This window comes from Myotis nattereri, assembly GCF_964212035.1.
Source record: "Myotis nattereri genome assembly, chromosome: 6".
Classification (NCBI taxonomy): Eukaryota; Metazoa; Chordata; class Mammalia; order Chiroptera; family Vespertilionidae; genus Myotis; species Myotis nattereri.
In genome coordinates, this window is record NC_138081.1 from 88,726,605 (window position 1) to 88,748,069 (window position 21,465).

The 21,465-nt window shown below is 39.8% G+C and overlaps 1 protein-coding gene across 1 annotated transcript in view; it reads left to right on the forward strand.

Annotated features, from left to right (window-relative positions):
* ROS1 (ROS proto-oncogene 1, receptor tyrosine kinase) overlaps positions 1-19,136 on the forward strand; it is a 92,984-nt gene extending 73,848 nt beyond the window's left edge. Inside the window, exons 39-44 of the mRNA XM_081094756.1 lie at positions 551-680; positions 3,114-3,211; positions 3,455-3,658; positions 5,836-5,970; positions 12,652-12,815; positions 17,044-19,136. Of these exons, the coding sequence (XP_080950882.1) occupies positions 551-680; positions 3,114-3,211; positions 3,455-3,658; positions 5,836-5,970; positions 12,652-12,815; positions 17,044-17,354 (1,042 nt within the window). The 3' untranslated portion in view covers positions 17,355-19,136. The remainder of the gene's footprint in view (positions 1-550; positions 681-3,113; positions 3,212-3,454; positions 3,659-5,835; positions 5,971-12,651; positions 12,816-17,043) is intronic.
* The last annotated feature ends 2,329 nt before the right edge of the window (positions 19,137-21,465 follow it).

Sequence of the window (21,465 nt, forward strand, 5' to 3'; positions counted from 1 at the left end):
CAATGAAAATATCCCTTGTCTTGGTAAACTTGACTTCCGTGTTAGAGTTAGTTGTTGAGCATGAAAACTGATGAAAGACCTGGGGCAGTGGTTCTAGTTATTCGATTGGAATTTATTTGCTTTGACATCTTGAGGAAACAGTTGTAGCCAAATTTGCCTGTCTAAATTGTCCCTCTAAAAAAGAAAGAATAATATTTCATACTTGTGATGACAAAAAACATAATGTTTTCAAATACCTTTTGAAGAAGGAAATTAGTTCAAATTACTTTCTTTTCCAAAACACAAAATACTTAATAGAAAGAAACATGGTTTCTTCTAAAACACACGCTGTTCTGTCCATATCCACTGGCCACTAGGGGTTGCCATATTACCTCTGAAAGGCAAGAACACAGACCATCACTTGGAAAAAAGAGGCCTCCGTTTGTCAGAGAAAAATAAAATCAGGGGTTTTGATGGAAACTATAGATAATCAATTGCTCTATTCCGTGAAGGCCCTCAGCTAGGACCTCTGTCGCTGTCATGTCACTGGCCTGTCTCTTTCTACTTTTAGTAAGTTTAATCATCCCAACATTCTGAAGCAGCTTGGAGTTTGTTTGCTGAATGAACCCCAATATATTATCCTGGAACTGATGGAAGGAGGCGATCTCCTCACCTACTTGCGTAAAGCCCGGATGACAACGGTAGGAAATGGGGTCCCCAGTATTGATTTTATAAAGCAAATGTCCTATTCCAAGATTGTATTACAATGGAAAAAAGTAAAAACAAACAAACAAAACCAAGCCATCAAAATAGTAAAAACACATATTCAAAAACAATTTAATTATCAAATCCCTGCTGAGCATTTATTATACAACTGTTAAGTATATGGCTCTTGCTTTTATTTTATTTCATTATTTTTATTTTTTGTTAATCCTCACCCAAGGATATTTTCCCATTGATTTTTAGAGAGAATGGAAGGGAGAGGGAGACACACATACAGAGAAACATCAATGTGAGAGAGACACATTGACTGGTTGCCTCCTGCACATGCCCCGACCAGGGCTGGGGATTGACCCTGCAACAGAGGTATGTGTCCTTGATCAGAATTGAATCCAGAACCCTTCAGTCTGAGGGCCCAACGCTCTATCCACTGAGCCAAACTGGCTAGGGCACTCTTGCTTTTAAGGAACTTGTCATGTGGGAGGGAGGTAAGTCACATATAAATAACCCATGTAAGGTGGAAAATGGAGGACCCATTAGAGTGGAGTAGAGAGTCTCCTGCTGAAGCACAGAGGAGAGAGAGATGATTTCCAGCTGAAGAGTCCCGGAAAGACTTCATGGAGGAGAACCAATCAAGGTGGGAGACAGAAAACTCTCTGAAACTGCATGAGTTGTGAAAGGCTTTGACCAGGGATAGACCTGGGTGGAGGTTCAGTATGTCCAGAGGGGTTAGCAAGAGATGATAGATGGTTGGCCATAGTAGCATCTGGAGTCAAGGAAGCCCAACAAGGGCTGGTGAGGCGTCCCCACAGGTTGTCACAGAGGCGGTCAGAAGCAAGTGATGTTTAGGAATCCAGATAGGCAGGCAGCATTCTGAAAATCTGCCAGCAGAGAACAGGGTGCTAGCCACAGGACTGACGTTCAGGAGCAAGATTCTCTGTGAAGCCGGTCTTCACAAGTAGGGTAGGTTTTGCCAAGAGCAAAGCAGAGCTCCGTTCACAGAGGAACAAATGAACCAGTTGGGACACTCAGACGCAGGCCATGAGGTTGGTATCTGGTGGACCTGAGCAGGACTGCAGGGGACTGATTCCAGGGAGTACGTTCTAGCCTAGTTATCACACCGAGGTGTGATTGAATGGGACCATGGCAATGCTGAGTCCCAGAGTATCAGGATTCTCTCTATTTTGGTGACAAGACCTGAGCTTTGCTGGGCATGTAAAGCACTTAGGAGTCCCTATCTATGAGGGATTGGGGGTTTCAAGGTTGGGAACCATGATAGATGCTCAGTGGAAGATGTGGATAGAAGTTAGGACTAAGGAGGGCCTTCCATGAAACAGTGATAACAGGAATATCGAAGAGAGGTTGAGAAACGCAGAGCAGGTATGAAAACACGTCCAGTGTCCCAGTGTGACCCCAGCCCAGACTGTGAGAGGAGAAACTATGGGAAATAAATGGACATAAAGAGAGACTTGTGCAGCCTGGGGCTGCCATGGAGGTTGCGCTCAGGAGTCTGTAATAAATCCTACAGGCAGTGGGTCACAGCCGAATGAGCTAATTAAAGCACAGGAGGCTGGAGACGTGGGGAGTTTGCGAAGAGTCAGACGGGGATGATAAAGGCCTGAACCAGGGTAATTGCGGGGAAATGGCAAGGGACAGAGTTTTTCCATCTGGTTCTAATAAAAACTTCAGTGGCTTATTTTTTTTTCCCCCATGTAGAAATCATTGTAGCCATACAGGCTCAATTTATTTGGGCTGGCTCTCTTGGATGTGACCCTGAAAAAGAGTCTGTTTTGCTCATATGAGGAACAAGCCCATTGTCATGACTGACACAATAGTGTGACCTTGGGTAAATACTTAAACTGCTGAGCACTGATTAAACTATCATTATTTCTGCGTAGGCGAGCAGCTGCTGTTTATTAAGTGCTTTTTATATACCAGCCAGATTACATATCTTATGTGAAAACCTACGAAGGCAGGCTTATTATTTCCACTTTACCCATGAAAGCTCTGAGTGAACAAAGCAAAGTGAGCTAGAACAAAGCAAACTAGAGGCCCGGTGCATGAATTTGTGCATGGGTGGGGGTCTCTTGGCCTGGTCAAGGTCACACAATGAGTAAGTAGCAGAATCAAGTTTCAAATCTTGGTCTGTCAGAACTAATGCCCTGTTTCCAACAAAGGTTCCATATTGCCTCTGCTTACTAAATGTAGTCTTTTTTATGTATATCCGGGTAGAAAGCACATAAATATAGTTCTTTTCCTCTTTGCTTGAATTCTTGCAACCATAACTAAAACTTTCTTTAAAATATCATGTATATGTGTGCACATGCATATTTATGAAACCATTTATACATACCTATGTATATGTGTAGTTTGTGCAAATTGGAAAAGTGCCTAATCTTTTTCATTTCTTACAGTTTCATGGTCCTTTACTCACCTTGGTTGACCTTGTAGACCTGTGTGTAGATATTTCAAAAGGCTGTGTCTACTTGGAGGAGCTGCACTTTATTCACAGGTACAGTGATCCTGGAGACAGGTTCCTATGGATATTGGCACATTAGCCATCTGTAGTTTGGGTAAAATATAGAAAATAAACACTTTCAGTCCTTTAAAATAGCAATAATTCTAAAAAAAAAAAAAAAAAAAAGTCTCTCTTCTCTACAGACCTGCTAGTATTACTGGTCTGATCTCTGGAACTGTATTATTATTATTATTATTGTTATTGTTATTATTTAATTAAGTATAGCTTTTGCCATAGGGACCTGGCAGCTCGGAATTGCCTCGTCTCGGTGAAAGACTACAGTAATCCATCACGGGTAGTGAAGATTGGAGACTTTGGACTCGCGAGGGACATCTACAAAAATGATTACTATAGAAAGAGGGGAGAAGGCCTGCTCCCTGTTCGGTGGATGGCTCCGGAAAGTTTAATGGATGGAATCTTCACAACGCAGTCTGATGTATGGTGAGCTTAATAGGACACGAAGAAATGTGGGCAGAACTATCCAATGTCAGAGCTGAGAATGATCTTAAAAGGTCCTCTAATCTTTTTATTATTCTTATTACTAGAGGCCCAATGCATGAATTCGTGCCTGGGTGGAGTCTGGCCAGCCCAGCCCCAAATTGGAGCGGATGGGGCTGGGCCTGTCAGGAGGAGGAGACGGCAGGAGGTTGGCCAACTGGCCCACCCTGATGGGGGCCCAATCAGGGCCAGGCAAGCTGGGGGGAGGGGCCGAGGGTGATTGGCCAGTGGGCCCCGCCCCCCATTGGGGTGAGGGGGCCAATAGGGGGTCAGCGACCAGGGGAGGGGCTGTGGGAGGTTGTCTGGCCAGCCCCACCCCTGATTGGTGTGGTGTGACTCATCGGGGGCAGAGCTGGCTAGGGGAAGGGGCTGCGGGTTGATCAGGAGGTGGGGGCCCATCAGGGGTGGCGCTGGCCAGGGGGAAGGGCCACAGGAGGGTTGGCTGGCTGCTTCACCATTGATTAAGATGGGAGATGCCGATCAGGGGCAGGGCCAGCTAGCCCCACCCCCCCTATTGGGTTGGTTGGCTGGCTGCAGTGGGCGTCATTGTGACAGGTTGTTCTGGTCCTTATGGTGTTCCAGTTGCTGGCTTTTTATATATATAGATTATTGTTGTTGTCAGTATTACAGATGTCCTCCATTTTCTCCCCCTTTGCCACCCTCAACCCTGCCCCACCCCAGGCCTTCACCACTCTATTGCCTGTGTCCATGGGCTATGCAAGTTCTTTGGTTAATCTCTCCCGCTCCCCTCTGAAATCTGTCAGTCTATTCCAGTCCATTCCATGTCTCTGGACCTATTTTGTTTGTCAGATTATTTTGTTCATTAGATTCCACATATAAGTGAGATCATGTGATATTTGCCTTTCTCTGACTGGCTTATTTCACTTATCATAATACTCTCCAGGTTCATCTATACTGTCACAAGGGTAAGAGATCCTTCTTTTTTACTGCTGCATAGTACTCCATTGTGTATTGTTTTTAATGTGAGAAAACAGAAGACCAGAGAGGTTGCAGTTTGCCGCAAGCTAAAGTGAAAGCTGGTATCTAAAGGGGACTATTCCTGGGTCTCATCAGCTTACATACCTCCCTCCAATTGGTTTTGATCCTTTATCTTACTAGTGTACATGAAATAGCTGCATTTATTTCAGGTATTTTATTACTCCCCAAAATGTAGAGGCTTTGACTAACAGGAATTTGGACCTATGAATTAATATCTAAGTATGTGTCTAAATGCCTACTATTTGGGGATGTTTGATCATTCATTTTTAAGTAGACTTTAAATTAAAGATCTCAAAATCATTAGAACATTGGGGAGATTTAGAAATCTCTTTATTATTTGAATAGAATCCCTCATTTTTGCTTGTTGACCCCAAACTTTTGATGAGAGCTGCTCAAAATGTAAGGATTTGTTTAATAACTTTTACGCTGAACTGGCCCTAGGTACAGTTGGGGATGAGATAAAATCTAGGTTCAGTGCTGCCAGTTTTTATTCATACCTTCCCTCTCCATGTTTACTTGCACTCAAACTTAGAAAAACAAACAAACTGAACTGCTTTCTTGCTTACCCGGAAGTATGTTCACATAATGGAGGTCTGCAGTTCTCCAGTGGTTCATCCAGAAAGGAGGAGCAAAGTGTATGTGTGTGTGTGTGTGTGTGTGTGTGTGTGTGTCCCCACTGACCATTCCTATCACCTCTGAAGTGCTGCTGGTAGGCAGTTGCTTGTTCTATTTTCTTTTTAAATATATTTTTATTGATTTCAGAGAGGGAGGGAGAATGAGAGACAGAAACATCAATGGTGAGAATCATTGATTGGCTGCCTCCTGCATGCCCCACACTGGGGATCAAGCCGGCAACCTGGGCATGTGCCCTGACTGGGAATCAAACCATGACCTCCTCATTCATGGGTCGATGTTTAACCACTGAACCATGTTGGCTGGGCTCTTGTTCTACTTATTCTTGTGATCAACTTGCTTTTAAGCCTCCCATTTGCTTTTTATGGACCCAATCATTCCAATCACAAGATGTAGCGCGTTGCCCCAGAAGCATTATGTTGGAGAAACTACTGTAAACATGATGTTTGTAATAAGTAGAATTAAAGCAAACTCTCTAATATCCTTAGGTCTTTTGGAATTCTGATTTGGGAGATTTTAACTCTGGGTCATCAGCCTTACCCAGCCCATTCTAACCTTGATGTTTTAAACTATGTGCAATCAGGAGGGAGACTGGAGCCACCAAGAAACTGTCCTGATGATCTGTAAGTTATAATTATGTTAACATAAATCCCCAAAAACAAAAACACAAGCACATGCACTCTAATGCCTCATTGGTGTGGTATTTTAAAATGAAAACTGGTCTTCATATATGTGTATATCCTACATAAGATAGAAATTGATTTATATTAAATTTACTAAATACATGAGTTTTTAAAATTTATACATACACATTATATTTCACTTCAGAAACAACATTTGGAAGAGCAGAATATATTTTTAGTCCTGGTTAAACGAATTATAAGAAATAAAAGCTCTGTGTGTGTGTGTGTATAATATGGGGTGTGTATGTGTGTGTGTACCATTATATTTTGGAAGCTATGATTTGGCTAATATCTTAATCTGCAAATTAAAATATTCTATTAAGTAGGAATGTATTGTGTAAAAGTTGGATGGCATTTGTTAACATAGCTGATCTTGGGATAGAGTACTGCTAAAAATTATAGAGGTTGTTATCTGTTTACGATCTAAACATGTAATGACTAAGTATTAGTGACTCTATCAAATTGATCCTAACCACTATTAAATTTTAATAAACTTGTGATCCTCAAAGAGTAGGCAATTTTGATCTAATTATAAAGGAAAAACAAGACAAGTTATTTTGCTGAGTTCTAATCCACCTTCTTGTGAACAACCGCGGCAGAAATATCGTCTTGAGACTTTTCCCAAGAGGTGTTTTACCCAAGAAGTTTCTGAAAGAACATACAAACAACAAGTATAAATTTCTCTGCTATGTGCACGACACCATGCTAAGGACCGTATGATATGCAGAGGTGTTTAAAACAGGGGCATGAGTTTTCAACATCTCAGATTGTATTTTGAAAGAAAAGACGCACACGTGGAGCATCTGGATAAGAAGCCAACATGTAATAAAGTGCTAAACTCTGTGGTACAGACAAGTGCAAGAGGAATTAGCAGTATGCGGATACACACCACGATTGTACTGCCTTGACTATGTTGTTATTTAGAGGATTATTCATACAGGAGCCAAAAGATGATTAAGTACTGGGCACCTTGGTTGGATGTTTTACTGGTGAATGTGTTTGTATTATTTAAATCTTCCAGCTAGAAGAAGATTTGAATCACTGATTGTTTCTGGCGTAGCGTTTACAGCCTCTGGGATATTGACAGGGAGATTAGGTATACACAGACCTGAACAAGTTTGGTGACAGTGACTAAAAATATGCTTCAGGTATTTGGGGGAGATGGGGAGAAATTCTGTAAGTTAGGAGTAAGAAATGATACACAATTTGAAAACCTTTGATCTAGAGTTTGAGAAAAAAAATACCCCAGTATACCTAAGCATGAAACACATTTTTATTAAATAATTAGCAACCTAATCATATTTTTGCATCATATATATATATATATATATATATATATATATACATCACTCAGAAAATGTCCCCAGAATTTCAGTCACATGAAATTTTCATTGTGCTATTAGAATTTTATCGGACATAGGCACTTTAGGAATCATTGGTATGGTATCAGTCACTGTTGTACATTTTGATGGATGTGTTCACTTATATAGTTTGGGGAGGACAGAGATGGATAACAAATTATTTATTGTGGAACAAAAAATGTAGGTTTGTTGAACTTTATTCTAATCCAAAGGTATCAAAAAATGCAACTGGAAGGAGGGAGAATGCATGCTAGGAAAGTGCTAGAAAAAGAATATTCTACATAATTTTATCTCGATTATTCAGTTGGATACATTATTGCTCTACTTTTGTAAAAATATAGTTTCCATGAAACCAAATTTTCCATTGGTAGTCTTGAAGTTCATTTGAACATCAGTAACTAAAAAGTAAACAATGCTCTCAGCCTTCCCTCAGAGCCCCGGAAGGGTTAACTCATTGCCCAGCAGGAAAACAAGATGTGCTAGGAAATGGAGCTCAGAGCAATGCCATTCAATCTCGCTCTGGCCTTAAGTTGTCATGATAAAGATTAACTACTCTCCTTAGAGTACAGAGGGAACTGATTTTTATTTGAAGCCGTTCTCTGAGATCACAGGCCAAGCTTAGAGGCTTGAAAGTCTGCACTGAGCCATCCTGCACCTTCTATTCACTGCTTAAATTCCCAGCACCTGGATGCACTCTGGGTCAGGTGAACCCGCGGAGAGCTATGCTGTACTCAACTATTAATGGAATGCAGAAGTTCAGAGCATTCTCCTCTTCTCCCCATCGTCCGGGATGTGTGGTGGAAAGCCCAGTCCTAGGTATTCCCTCCAGCTTTCAGTTCACACAACAACCATACCATTCTCAAGAGAAAACGGTTCAAAGGGCAATCTCCTTCAAGAGAGAGCTCTTTGGGGTTCTCCGACAGACTTATCACGGTGGCAACTGGAATTCCCGGAGAGTCTCTCAAATGGAGGCAGCGACAATGGGAGTACGTGAGGTGCACCATCTTATTTTTACCCCTGAAAAATATGTGCACCTAGAGGCTAACTGAGTCTCTCTAGGGTTGTCATAATGAGTAAGGGAGTTCTTAAAATCATATTTCATATGCTTGGTTTAAATACCTATAGAAACTCATTTCCTTAAAACTGAAAGATGCCATGGAGTTTTTATCTGTTGAATTTGAATTGCTTTCTGAATCCAAGGCATTTATTCATAGACACTGAAAATGAACAGTTAATGAGTCTCATGGTATTTTGAAAAAGAATTGAGGCGAAGAGGAGTAAAGGGTTGGCATTGTGAATGAAGGAATTTGAACCTGAACACTTAGCTGAATGAGATATTTCAAATATGATGAGTGTGTACCTGTGTAGAGCTGGACTATCCAGCCCAGATAAATTTTAATAACAGTAAAGTACCTATATGTATATTTAGACTAATATACTTGAGTATTTGTAAGTCTAAATTAATACACATCTCTAATGCATGATATTGAATTATGACAAATGCCTATTTATAAGGAAATACCGCTATGCCAAAGGAATAGTTGTTATTAATTTACTTGAAAGATGTAAAAACATGTATTTTCAGGATTAAATTCTTGAAAGCTTCTTCATTTTATTCCACTCTGAGCTTAATGCTATTTAAGGACTCAAGTTGTACCCTTTTTGTTTAAATGACTTGCTTTATAGAGTTTCTCTTGGCTTAATTCAGGGCAATTTAGTATTCATTTTTTCCCTGGATGTGGGAGAGAATGGTTTATATACTATCTAAAACATACCAAATGTTTTTACCATCATAAAATTAAGAATAATGATTAGATTCCATGTAAATTAAGTCTCTGTAGATGAAAAATAGTAATATCTGCTTAAATAAATTCTATAGATTAAACAAGAGGCCGAACTTTTGGAGGGTGGTATGAAGTGGTGAGGTGCAGTGCGGCCAAGTGGCAACTGTAGAAACGGCTTCTCTCTCCTTTTCCTCCCCCCCTCCCCTTTCTTCTTTCTTCTTGCTTTTCCCCACCCCCTTTCTGTCCTAAATAATCTCCTTTAAGTATCTTAAAATTCTTTGTAGAATGAGGCAAGTCATAAGTAAATAAAATAAGTAAAAACTTCATAATTGAAGTATGACAGGTCTTGAGAGAGTCTATCTATTCTTTGCCAATATCTTTGATTCATAACTTTATTTTTTCTCAGGATATGCTTCCTGTGGAGAATTATACTTTACTTTCTCCCTTCACTTCCTAAAATAACTCTTAGACTAGTCATCAAGATTCTACTTTAACTATTACTTAAAATATTTAACAACAACATTTTATTTCAAATCTAACCATTGGGATCTTTCATCATCCCCGTTTCTAAATGCCAGAGATTATAAAGAAATAATGTAAAAGATTAGGTTCTCAGCCATGATTCTAATTTTTAAAAACATAGAGCCAAATTTGGCAAATTCTATATCCAGAATGTAAATTCCTTGTCATAAATGTGAAATGACATCAGATCAATACTAGAAAATAGATCAATATCAGGTCTCTCCATAGCACTTCATATTGAGTACTAACTCTAACCTGAGGTGCTTGTCAAAAAATGAAAGAGATGGAAATAGAATTTGCATACCACATTATAATGGAGACTATAATTCCTAAAATAGATACCAGCTATTTTAAATACAATACCCATAATGATTTCCAGATCATTGTTAACTATGATTGAATATATACTTACAGTAGCTCCATTGCCTTTACCTTAGTCCAAACCTCCATTATCTCTCACTAGTCTTCTGTAATAAATTTCTGACTTCCAAATTGCCCTTCTACAGCCCATTTTTCACATGTAGCCAGTTAGAGTAATCTTTTAAAAATATAAAAATCATGCCTGTTTAAAAACTTGCAACCGCTTACCATTGTAGTGTCATAAATCCACCTCCTGGCCTGGTCTCCGAGACCTGCGTGATCTCGCCTTCCTCCTCTGACCTCATCCCGTGTGCTCTCCTCCTCAATGATGGCTCTTCAGCCACACTGGCTTCCTTTCAGGTTCTACAATGTGCCAAGCTCTTTCCAAATTTAGAAGTTTACGCATGCTTTTTCCTCTTCTAGTGTGTTCACTGACTCCCATCCCCACCCTATTCCCATGACCAGCATCTTATTTTCCTACAAAGTTCTTTGGCTTAAATGTCACCTCTGCAGAGGGACCTTCTGTGAGCAACTCACCAAAAGTGTTCCATCTTTATGAGATTTCACATGGTTTTCTTTAGCACTGTTTTTTTTTTAGAACTTGCAATTTATAATTTTATAATTACCTGTTGATATAGTAGTCCTAATATTTTTAAATACTTCCCAATTTATGTTTCTTTATAAGTTTCTCTCTCTTTGCCCCAAATCTGCCTTACAGCTCCAGAGAGAGAGAGAGAGAGAGAGAGAGAGAGAGAGAGAGAGAGAGAGAGAGAAGGTACTTGACCTTTTTAGTAAGTTAGTAGACTTGAAAACCAAGCCTGGAGGAGAGAGGGTTATCTAAAATCCATTAGCTCCTTGTTAATATACCAAATGCCAGTTTTGGTAACTAGGACCTACAATTCTATATAAGGATGATCTAATTAAAAAAGAAGAAGGAGGACGTTGATCTAATAAAAAAGGGGAAGTGAGTATAAACACTGCTCCTGCTAAGCCCTGGAGAAGTGTAGGAAGAAGAGAGCCTGACAGGCAGAGGGAGGAGGGTGAGGATGTTGGATATCTAGGTCGTGCATCCTCCCCTGTAGGGTTCAGTCAGATTAGGTGTGGGCAACATCAAGGGCAAGGAGCAACTGCCCACTCCTCCCAGTGTGGGAGGATGGCACGGAGATCACTGAGCAGGGGACCCCCCACCGTGACACGGAGACCCAGCATCCTGAAGGAGGTAGAAAGGCATGTCCACACGGAGGATGTCTCGTGTGAACTTTTAAGCCTCCTTTGTTTCCCACCTGGTGCGAACATTTCGTTGAAAGCTAGAGATTAGGCCACGGAGTGCCCTGTGGGTGTGCAGCGGAGACAGGAATGCATTCCCTGTGCCTCATCAGCAGATATAGGACACAGTGCAGTCTCAGGACAGAAAGGTTATGGTTAGAAAGAGAAAAGGGAAAACCAGTTCACTGGGGAAGGGTCCAAAGACAAAGTAAAGAGATCATAGACAGCACATAGCAGCTGGTGCCTGCAGGACGGCCAGCCCAGTCACTCGATGTAATTCCTGATCATCCTACTCTGAGACTTGTGAAGATCCAAGGGGCAGTGGGGTCCAAAGGATGCTTCACTGTGACCCTGTAAATCACACAAGACTTTTAGCCAGCATATAACTTGACACCATCGTGGAGAAGAGGGAAGGAGTATAATTTGCCTAAAAATAAGAGAGGTTGAGCTATTATCCAGAAAAGACTGCGCCTCCCCTACCAAGATTATTTAAAATATTGAATTGGACTAGATTTTTAAACTATATTCATAAATGACGCTAATTTTCTTCTGCCAGGTGGGGGCTCTGAGAAAGACCTAATTAATTACAAACAGTATAAAAGAGCTACATTGTTTCCTGCTCGTATGAATTGTAATGAGATAAATGTTATCACCTTCTGACATTTATTATATGTATCTCTATGAGGACAGGCGCCACAATGCTGGTGTAATATGTGTTCAATGAATGAATGAATGAATGAATGAATGAATATTGGTTAAGCATGCTGTATAGACATTTCTCAGACAACTGTTAAGGAAAAGGTAATATTTAATCAACCAGCTATTTATGTCTGGGGAAACCGAATCTGTTAATTAACCTGACAGTGTAATGAAGAGTAAAGCCATTAGAATCTAATCTGGTTTCTACCTCTGGTTATCCCACTAAATACCTGTATGGCTTAGAGTAATCTTAGATTTTGTTTTAGATATTAAGGTCTGAATGTAAAGTCTTTTTAATATTCAATAATTTTTATAGCTCTAGGTTTCCTTATGTGTTAAGTGAGCATTTTCCATCTATCATCTATCTATCTATCTATTTGGATTACTAAGTGTTAAAATAATGTCAGTTTTATAAAACGGTGGTAGCTAATAAAGATAGTAACATTGCAGACTACTATTAAAAAGAAACCAAAAATTTTGTTCTGGTTCATTTATATTAATTATGGAAAACTGGCAGTAACTCAAATTCTCTTTCTTCTAAAATTCCCTACCTGGGTTATGTTATCAGTGAGGATTGCCTAATGACTTCTAATCACCATTCACTTTCATGTCTTTACCTACATATCCAGGTGGAATTTAATGACCCAGTGCTGGGCTCAGGAACCTGACCAAAGACCTACTTTCCATAAAATTCAAGACCAGCTTCAGTTATTCAGAAAAATGTCCTTAAACAGTATTTCTCAATGCAGAGAAGAAGCAGACCCTGGTGGAGTCATAAACGAGGGCTTTGATGGTAAGTTTGATTCTTTGTCAAAATGTTCTGCTTTTTCTCCCTTGTAGACTGAACAAGGTTAAAATGGTCATGCTGCCGGGGTGGGGCTGGACGCTGGCTCCATCCTAGAGCCTGTGCTCAGACTTCGCAGCGACAGGGCTGGGGTCAGGGAACTGCCCGCACGCTCTCCCCACTTTGTTATCCACTTGTGACCTACTCGACAGGATACACCGATGTTACTACGTCAAAGTGACTTAGGTGCCAACTTTTGGCAGACCACATTGAAATTCTAAATAGTGTTAAAAAACACAGAGAAGCAGACCTAGATATGCAGGATAATGATGCAGGAGGAGTTTAACCGGGAATATAACCAAACTTGGATAATTTAGACAGAAATAAGCAATTCTGTGCCACAGAATTATTTACAATGCATGCAATTCCTGAAGATAAAGGAATAGTAAGGAAAGTGGAAATCACTAGACATTTTGATAATTGAGATGTGACTGAACAAAGTGGCCAAGAAGAGAGAAGAAATGGAATAAAAAGGCAGGGTTTGCTTATTTGTAAAGTCATGGAACTTTCCTTTCAAGGTGAACCTAAACTTAATTACCTTTAACAAAAAGAGAATGTGTTTCCTAATAGTTTGCTGCTTTGCATACTTAGCAAAGCAGAGTGACGTCTGTCTTCATTGTAATTGTCAGATACATATAAGAAGATAAGAAAGCCATGGAAGGACTTTTTTGTGAAAAAATAAAGGGTTTTAGGATTATAGGGAGCAATAATACCATGCCTATCCCATGGTCCTACTGACCTAATGGGGTGGGGAGGGAATAGAGAGAGAAGTAACATATCTGGGCATCTAGTAAAAATATCCCAGTGACTTCATCCAAACATTTGTGTAAACATCACCTCATCAGTCCCAGAAGTAATAAAGGAAACAAATCTAAATGCTCCTGTGCTGTGCTAAACATAGCCAGTCAGCCGGCATATGTCTGGTCTGTGAATACCCTGTTTTACTTGGAAGTCTTTATTTTAATATTTCCCTCTTAAAGGGAGGGTTGCCGAGTACATGCCGTCTCTGTGTTTTAAGGGTTGACCTGCAGGCTTTCTATTCAATAGTTTATAAACAAAAATAAATAAAAATCTACCCACCCTCCCTCCCTCTGCACGTCTCCTTATGCAATAAGATGTACTGATTGCTGAGAGCTTGCCAGGGTCAAGTTACTAAATATTGCTGCTCTGAGTATCACGAACCAACGACATAGTTAGCTAATGGTTTTTCTTTGACAGATGGTGCCAGAATTTGTATAAAGCATTTATTTGCCTTATATAAAAGTTTTTTTTTTTACAAATAACTCAACAATAGGCAAAAAATTAAAATCACATTTTATTAGAAAGTTTCCCGATATGCTATTTAATGGGATAAAAGCATGGCAGTGAGTTGCTGGACTTATATTGTAGATTTAAGTTTTTTGTTGAAATTCCAAACTTTTCTTTAGCTTAATTTCTTTAAGCCATTTAGGAACAGCCTAATTTGTCTATGGGTATGATTATTTATAGCAAATTAATTTTATAAATTTCTCAATGGCAATTAGTGCATATTGGTAATAATCATAACATTTAGATCCTTCCATAGATATGCAGCACTTAAGCACTAATCAAACCTGGCATCTGATAGTTATTTCTGCGGGGAAGATATTTTACAACACTGTTCAGCTATTCATGTGGTTTGAAATAAGCTGGGATGATGTTTGAATGGTAAAGAAGACATGAGATGATGCCAAAGAGCTTGTGAGCCTGCAGCTTGGCCATCCTGTTCATCATCAGTGGGAAGGGTCTGGAAAAAAAAGAGCACATGATAGAGAATAGGAACGGTAGTCCTCTGCTCTTACAATAAAATAAGGTTTGTGTCAGGTGTAGAACTTGGTAAATAGATAGATCCATTAAAGTCCAATGGGAAAAAATAGATACAATATGCTTCCCTTAGTCCTTAGACATTTTCTTACATTTCAGTTTAAATTCATTGCAAATAAACCCAACCTGGATGTACACCAGGTCTAAGTGCAGAGGTTGCAGCCAGCAGGTCTCACCGTGCATTTGAATGCTGTCACACCGGAAGGATGGGTAGGAGAAAGGGAAGGACCATCATCCAGCTACTGAAATAGTCCTGATTTTTCAAATATACTGTATGAAATAACAATACTATTTCTGATCATAATTTTTTTAATCCAGGTACTAATGTACAATGATTGGAAAGTATTGATAAAAAACAGTTCCCACAATATGCCTGTGTGTATTTATCTTGTATTATGTACTTATCTTTTTGATTACCTAGAACTGTGGTTGGCAAACTGCGGCTCGCGAGCCACATGCGGATCTTTGGCCCCTTGAGTGTGGCTCTTCCTAAGCCTTGGGAGTACCCTAATTAAGTTAATAACAATGTCCCTACCTATATAGTTTGAGTTTAAAAAATTTGGCTCTCAAAAGAAATTTCGATCATTGTACTGTTGATATTTGGCTCTGTTGACTAATGAGTTTGCCGACCACTGAGTCCTAGAATGTTGTGAAATGTTTCCGAAGCTCTGCTATTAGGTTTCAACATGAGTTCTTAAACTTTTTTGTGTAAGAAGGTCAGCCTTTAAGTAGAGAAAGAAATAATCATAAGAGCAAAACTGTGAAGAAGCTCAGTGACCCTCTGGCTGTTCGTTTTTCTGCTGCCACCTGACATCAGACACACAGTCTGAGCCTGTGCTTCCCCAGGATTCCTGTAGGGCCCTCTGCCCACCCACATGGGCCCTCACAACACAGCACAGCAACTTCACCTTTCCCTGGGGGAGGATGAATAAGAGGACACAGACTTGAGCCAGACAGTCTGGGCTCCAATTCCAGTTGTGTGACTCTGGGCAAATTATTTAACCCCTCTGTGCCTCAATTTCTGCATCTCCTAAATGGAGATATACTTGTATTTACTTACTAGAAGAATATGTTACTCTATGTACTGTAAATAGCTTCGAATCATGCCTGATACATAGGTAACAATTTTTATTGTTAATGATATGTATCGTGTCATTTTCCTTCTACCTCCATCCTGCCATCATAACTTGCCAGGCCAGTGTCCATTTCCCATCAGCCTTTTGAGGGCAGAAGCATGCTAGTTTTAAATTTGCCAATTACTGTTAGTGGTTTTATATGCTATTTGTCCCTGGGGGATGGCGGAGGAGGGCCAGCCACATTTGCTGCCTCGCCGTTCCTCTGGCCACGCCCTGGTTCTTACTGTTCTCTCTCCCTTGAATCTTCTTCCTAAAATAGCCACATGGCATATTCTCTCTTAATTCAGGTCTCTACTAGAATTTTGCCTCATGAAAGAGGACTTTGCAGACTGCCAAACCTGAGAGGGAAAGCAAGGGAGGTTGGGTGGGTGGGAAGAGATCAACCAATTAACTTGTATGCATATATGCATAACCCATGGACACAGACAATAGGGTGGTGAAGGCCTGGGGGGAGGGAGGGGCGATGGGTTGGGGCAGGCTGGGAGAGGTCAATGGGGGTGGGGGGGGGGGGCACATGTAATACTTTCAATAATAAAGATTAAAAAGAATAAACAGCCCTCTCCCACCATTACTTTCTTGCTCCGTTTTCCACCTAATTTTCCTTCAGAGTGCTTATTACCACTGGACATGCATTTATTTGTCTGCTAATTTATGTCTGTCTCTCCAGTTAGAATGTAAACCCCGAAGAACAAAGAAGTTTGTTTCATTCCCTGCTGTGCCATCAGTACCTAGAACCGAGCCTGGCACCTAGTAGGCATCCCATACATCATATTATCTTAATAAGTGATGAAATTACGTGATCTTAAGGAATACATCCTTAAAGGTAGATTAGCTGGAGTGGCAGGATGGAAGGGTAAGCACTTTAGACAAAAGGGGCCATGATTTCTTAATTTCTATCGTAAAGACCATGACCTGCTCCACCTGTTCTAGCAGAGTTAATCCGCTGAGGGCTCTCCCACACGTTATGTGTTCTTTCATTACGGCACACATCACCCCCTAAGGTAGAGCTACTCCCCTGCTAGCCTGTGTAAGCCTCAAGGACAGGGAGCATGTCTTGTCATCTTTGTGTTCCCTTGGTGATCCTCCTATAAATGTTTGCTGAACCAATGTATGAGGTTGGTGTTACAGTTCTCATACTGCCTGTATACAAATAAAGGAAATCAAATACATGCTGGAATAACTTTTTTTTTTTTTCACAGATGAAGATGGCAACATGGTTTGTGTGAATTTGGATGACAGTGTGCCAATTGCTTTAATGGAAACTAAGAACCAAGAAGGGTTAAACTATATGGTACTTGCTACAGACTGCAGCCAAGGTGAAGATCCTTCTGAGGGTCCTCTAGGCTCCAAGGAATCTGAATCTTGTGGTCTGAGGAAAGAAGAGCAGGAACCACATGCAGACAAAGGTATCTGCCAAGAAAAACAAGTGGCTTACTGCCCTCCTGGCAAGCCTGAGGGCCTGAACTATGCCTGTCTCACTCACAGTGGACATGGAGATGGGTCTGATTAATAACTCGGTTTGGGAAATGCAGAGTTGAGATAAACACTGCCATTAAGTAGTGACTGAAAGGAAACCCTGGTAGAATGACAGATGTTGAGGTGGTCTATGACTCTGAATTAACACTGGAAAGTTCCTGGATTCTAATCTTGGTTCTGAGAGCCACTTGGTTTCAGTTCTGACAATCCCCGTACAACTGTTTAACTTCAACAAGATTCTGAGGTGAACCACTGAGCATTTGGAAAGCAAAGGAAGACTCATGAGTCTGGTAGGACAACTGCTCTCCCTTACCCTTGAGGTCACTTAGACCACTGCCCACCCTTCAGTCTGGACTATAACAGAAACATCTTGGTCAGATGGTTAGAGACAAAACAGGTATGTTCAAAGATCTGAAGGAGGTGTGAGAAGCATGCTCAGGGGCCCAGCTGAACTACAGATTATCCCAAAAGGGACTGAGGAAATGCCTACATAACTCTACATGTTCCAAAGGAACCAGCATCTATGACATAAGAAATCGCTTGGGATGCTATTGCTATAATAACATATTGTCTCTAATGACTATTCTGAAATATTTTGGAGGTTTTGAAATAATGAAAATAGGACCATGAAGATGTCTAAATCCTAAAGTTTAGCATCGGGTTGTATAAAAATTGCTCAGTGACTGACATGCTGTCATGGAAATTAGCTAATATAAAGATTGTTTTTATTTGCCATATCTATTTTATATATACAGTACTTAAGATTATGTTTAGCATAAAATTGTCCTTAAAATTAAATATAAATGATTATACAATGCACATTCAAGCTCTGTGATTTTTTAGCAACTACATGAAATAATAAATACCTAAATGAGAACTATTTAAAATATTCTTTGGTGAAACATTCTGATTTAAAGCCTATCATTATTATTGTTATTATTATTACTAATTATTACAGCTACCTATTTAAACTGAAGTCTCAACTGCTCTAAAAGCAATGCTAATGAAAGCTTTCTGGGTCTTCCTCAGTTGCAGTCTACAGGATGTTCGCTAGACTCAGAGAGGAACATTTGCTAAAACCTACAGTGGAAGAGGATCACGTATCCCCTTCCACCTTGGATAACTTAGTTCATTTTTAAACTGGCCTTCGCCGATGATTGGCTGATGGTGAGGAACACAAGGAAGTCAATGTGCTCCCTGTGCTCTGTGGTGAACAGCCTCCAAGTAATGGTCCAGGATTTGGGGTCACATCTGTTGTTCCGCTGAACAAGGCAGAATGTTTTCTCTGATCTTCTGACCCTCTAATGGGCATTTATCATTGTTTGTGAGAGCCCAGTAGCTGACACTGCTTCCTGAGTTAGGGGGTTCCGCCACCTTCATCCCGGGATGGGAGCTATGTTTCATTTGCTCCTCCAGGATCTCTTGAGCAGGAAGGCAGGCATGCGACCTGGCCCCCACCACTCAGACACACTCACAGGCCCCTAATCGAGAGCTGAGGATGCAAAGAAACAGGGCTCACGGTGAGTCTTTCCTGGGGATGGTGGCAACTGCTGTTGGTCTGGCACAACTGCAGTGTCCAGGGCCAGGAGGGTTGGCAGAGCAGGTCTAGAGCCTGGTGCCTCTGGCAGCTGGGGTAACCAGACTGACCGGCTCTGCTGTTTGCTTCTAGCCATTGCTCCAGGCTCCATAACCCCCAGTCTGGGATTCTATCAGTAAATCCCCATATCCTTTTACTAAATGTTAAATCAACCAGGGTCAGTTTTCATTGCTTACAGCCAGGACTTTTGCCCTGCCAGTGCAATGGACTTTTATTTTGAAAAATACAATGGAATCAGAAACATATAGAAGAATTGGATTTTCAGTGTAATATGTATGCATCACGATTTGGACAGTAAAGAAATGTATAGACTATCTGAGGAGAAGATCCCATAAAATATCATGTTTCATCTAATATGTAAGTGCAAATTAGTAGTCTTTTTTATAATTCATAATGAATTAAATTGGTAGAAATATTTAATACAAAATAAAATAGGCAATGGCTAAAGTCTCTCACAGATAAAATTTATTATGGATAATAGTAACTGATAAAATACAAATGGTCGGTATTATTAAGAACTATGTAGTTAATTCTGTAAAAGTTAGATTTTGTAAGTAAGAGAAAAAATTGTCAGTGGCTCAAATTGGCACTTATTAAAATGTATTTCTCATTAAAATTTAACAGAAGTATAAAATCTTATTAATGATTTTTTCAATTGAAAAATATGACCTAGGCATATTAGATCTGGGGGAAATAATGACTTCCAAAGGCAGAAACTATAATAGGTAAATGAAAACAAAACAATATAAAAGCTGGTCAATAAATCTAATCTTCATTTTAAATTGTTCAAAGAGAAGTAATAATCCATAAGAAGGGGTAGGGGGATAAATGGTGATGGGAGGAGACTTGACTTGGGGTGGTGAACGCACAATACAATATACAGCTGATTTATTATAGAATTGTATACCTGAGACCTATATAATTTTATTAACCAATCAGTTCAATTAAAAATAAATAAATGGAAAAGTATGCAAGTTGAAAATGAAAAATATTGTTCATGATTTAACATGGCCAATTGAACAGAATGTTGATATTATTCTGATGAAAACACTTTACTGGAAACATCCTTGAGAAAACAGCCTGTCCCTGGTCCCAGGTACACTCTATGTTGCCTATCCAGGCTGGTTTTTCCTGGCCTGTTAGACTCTCCTCACCCATTCTTCTTTGCTAATCTAAATCCCACTCATCCTTTAGGATCAGCTCATATCCCAATTTTTTGGAAAGGCTTGTTTCTAGCTCCCTTCTCTTCCTTTCTCAGAATTACTGTGGCCTTTCTTGTCAGTACATCTCATTTGGCAGTAACCCCTTGTAAACCTGTCCTATTTCTATATAGCTTACCTACTTAAGCTTTCCGAAGATAGGGTGGTGTTTTTTAAACCTCTATATCAGTGGTTCTCAACCTTCCTAATGCCGCGACCCTTTAATACAGTTCCTCATGTTGTGGTGACCCCCAACCATAAAATTATTTTCGTTGCTACTTCATAACTGTAATTTTGCTACCGTTATGAATCATAATGTAAATATCTGATATGGAGGATGTATTTTCATTGTTACAAGTTGAACATAATTAAAGCATAGTGATTAATCACAAAAACAGTATGTAATTATAAATGTGTTTTCTGATGGTCTTAGCGACCCCTGTGAAAGGGTCGTTTGACCCCCAAAGGGGTCGCGACCCACAGGTTGAGAACCCCTGCTCTATATCTTCTCTAAACCAAAGTAGATATTCATGTTTAATGGATTAATTGGCTGATTTTCTCATCATCCTTTTCCAGTAAGTCCTCACTTGTAATTCATGAGAGATGCCAGAAAATTGATCTGAAACCAAGAGGGACTCAAGAAGATTATTTTGATGCTGAGTTATCTCCCAAGACCTACACAGACAAATTATAGAAGTTGGGGCACTGCTTTGAGCTTCAGATCAGACTTAGGTGGGGCCTGAAATTCTGGAAGCCCTTGAAATGGTGGTGAATATATGATAAAAGAGGCAAAAAATTATTATTTTATCATTGTCCATTTTTCCATCTCAAACTCACCTTTTATTTTATAATGGCTTTTATGGATATGGGATAAATTTTAAGGTGCCATAGACTTCTCTTTGACCTTCTCTTCTTGGTAAAAGAAACTTTGTTTTACAGTTGGTCAGGGCTATTCTGTGTCCCAATCAGATGACCTATCACAATCCTTACAGGCTTCTTTACAACCAGAAGAATCAAGGGGTCAAAATATACCACCCAAACTCTATTGTAAATATTTCAGAATATTTTCTTCCAGCTTTTTTTGTTTATTTTCATAGCAGGAGTAGTTGTATCTAGTATTTTTATTTAACATGATAGCATATACTTTCCCCCTTATCATTAAAAATTATTTGTTAGTGTTTCTAATGGCTGCAAAAAGTCCCTTAGATTGGATAAGCTGTAGTTTACTTCTCCCTCATAAATCTACCCATTCATTCATTCTTTCACTCATCCAATAAACATTCTTTGATTGCTTACTATGCAGAAAGCACTGTTATTGGCACTAGAAATAGAGCAATAAACAAAGTGTC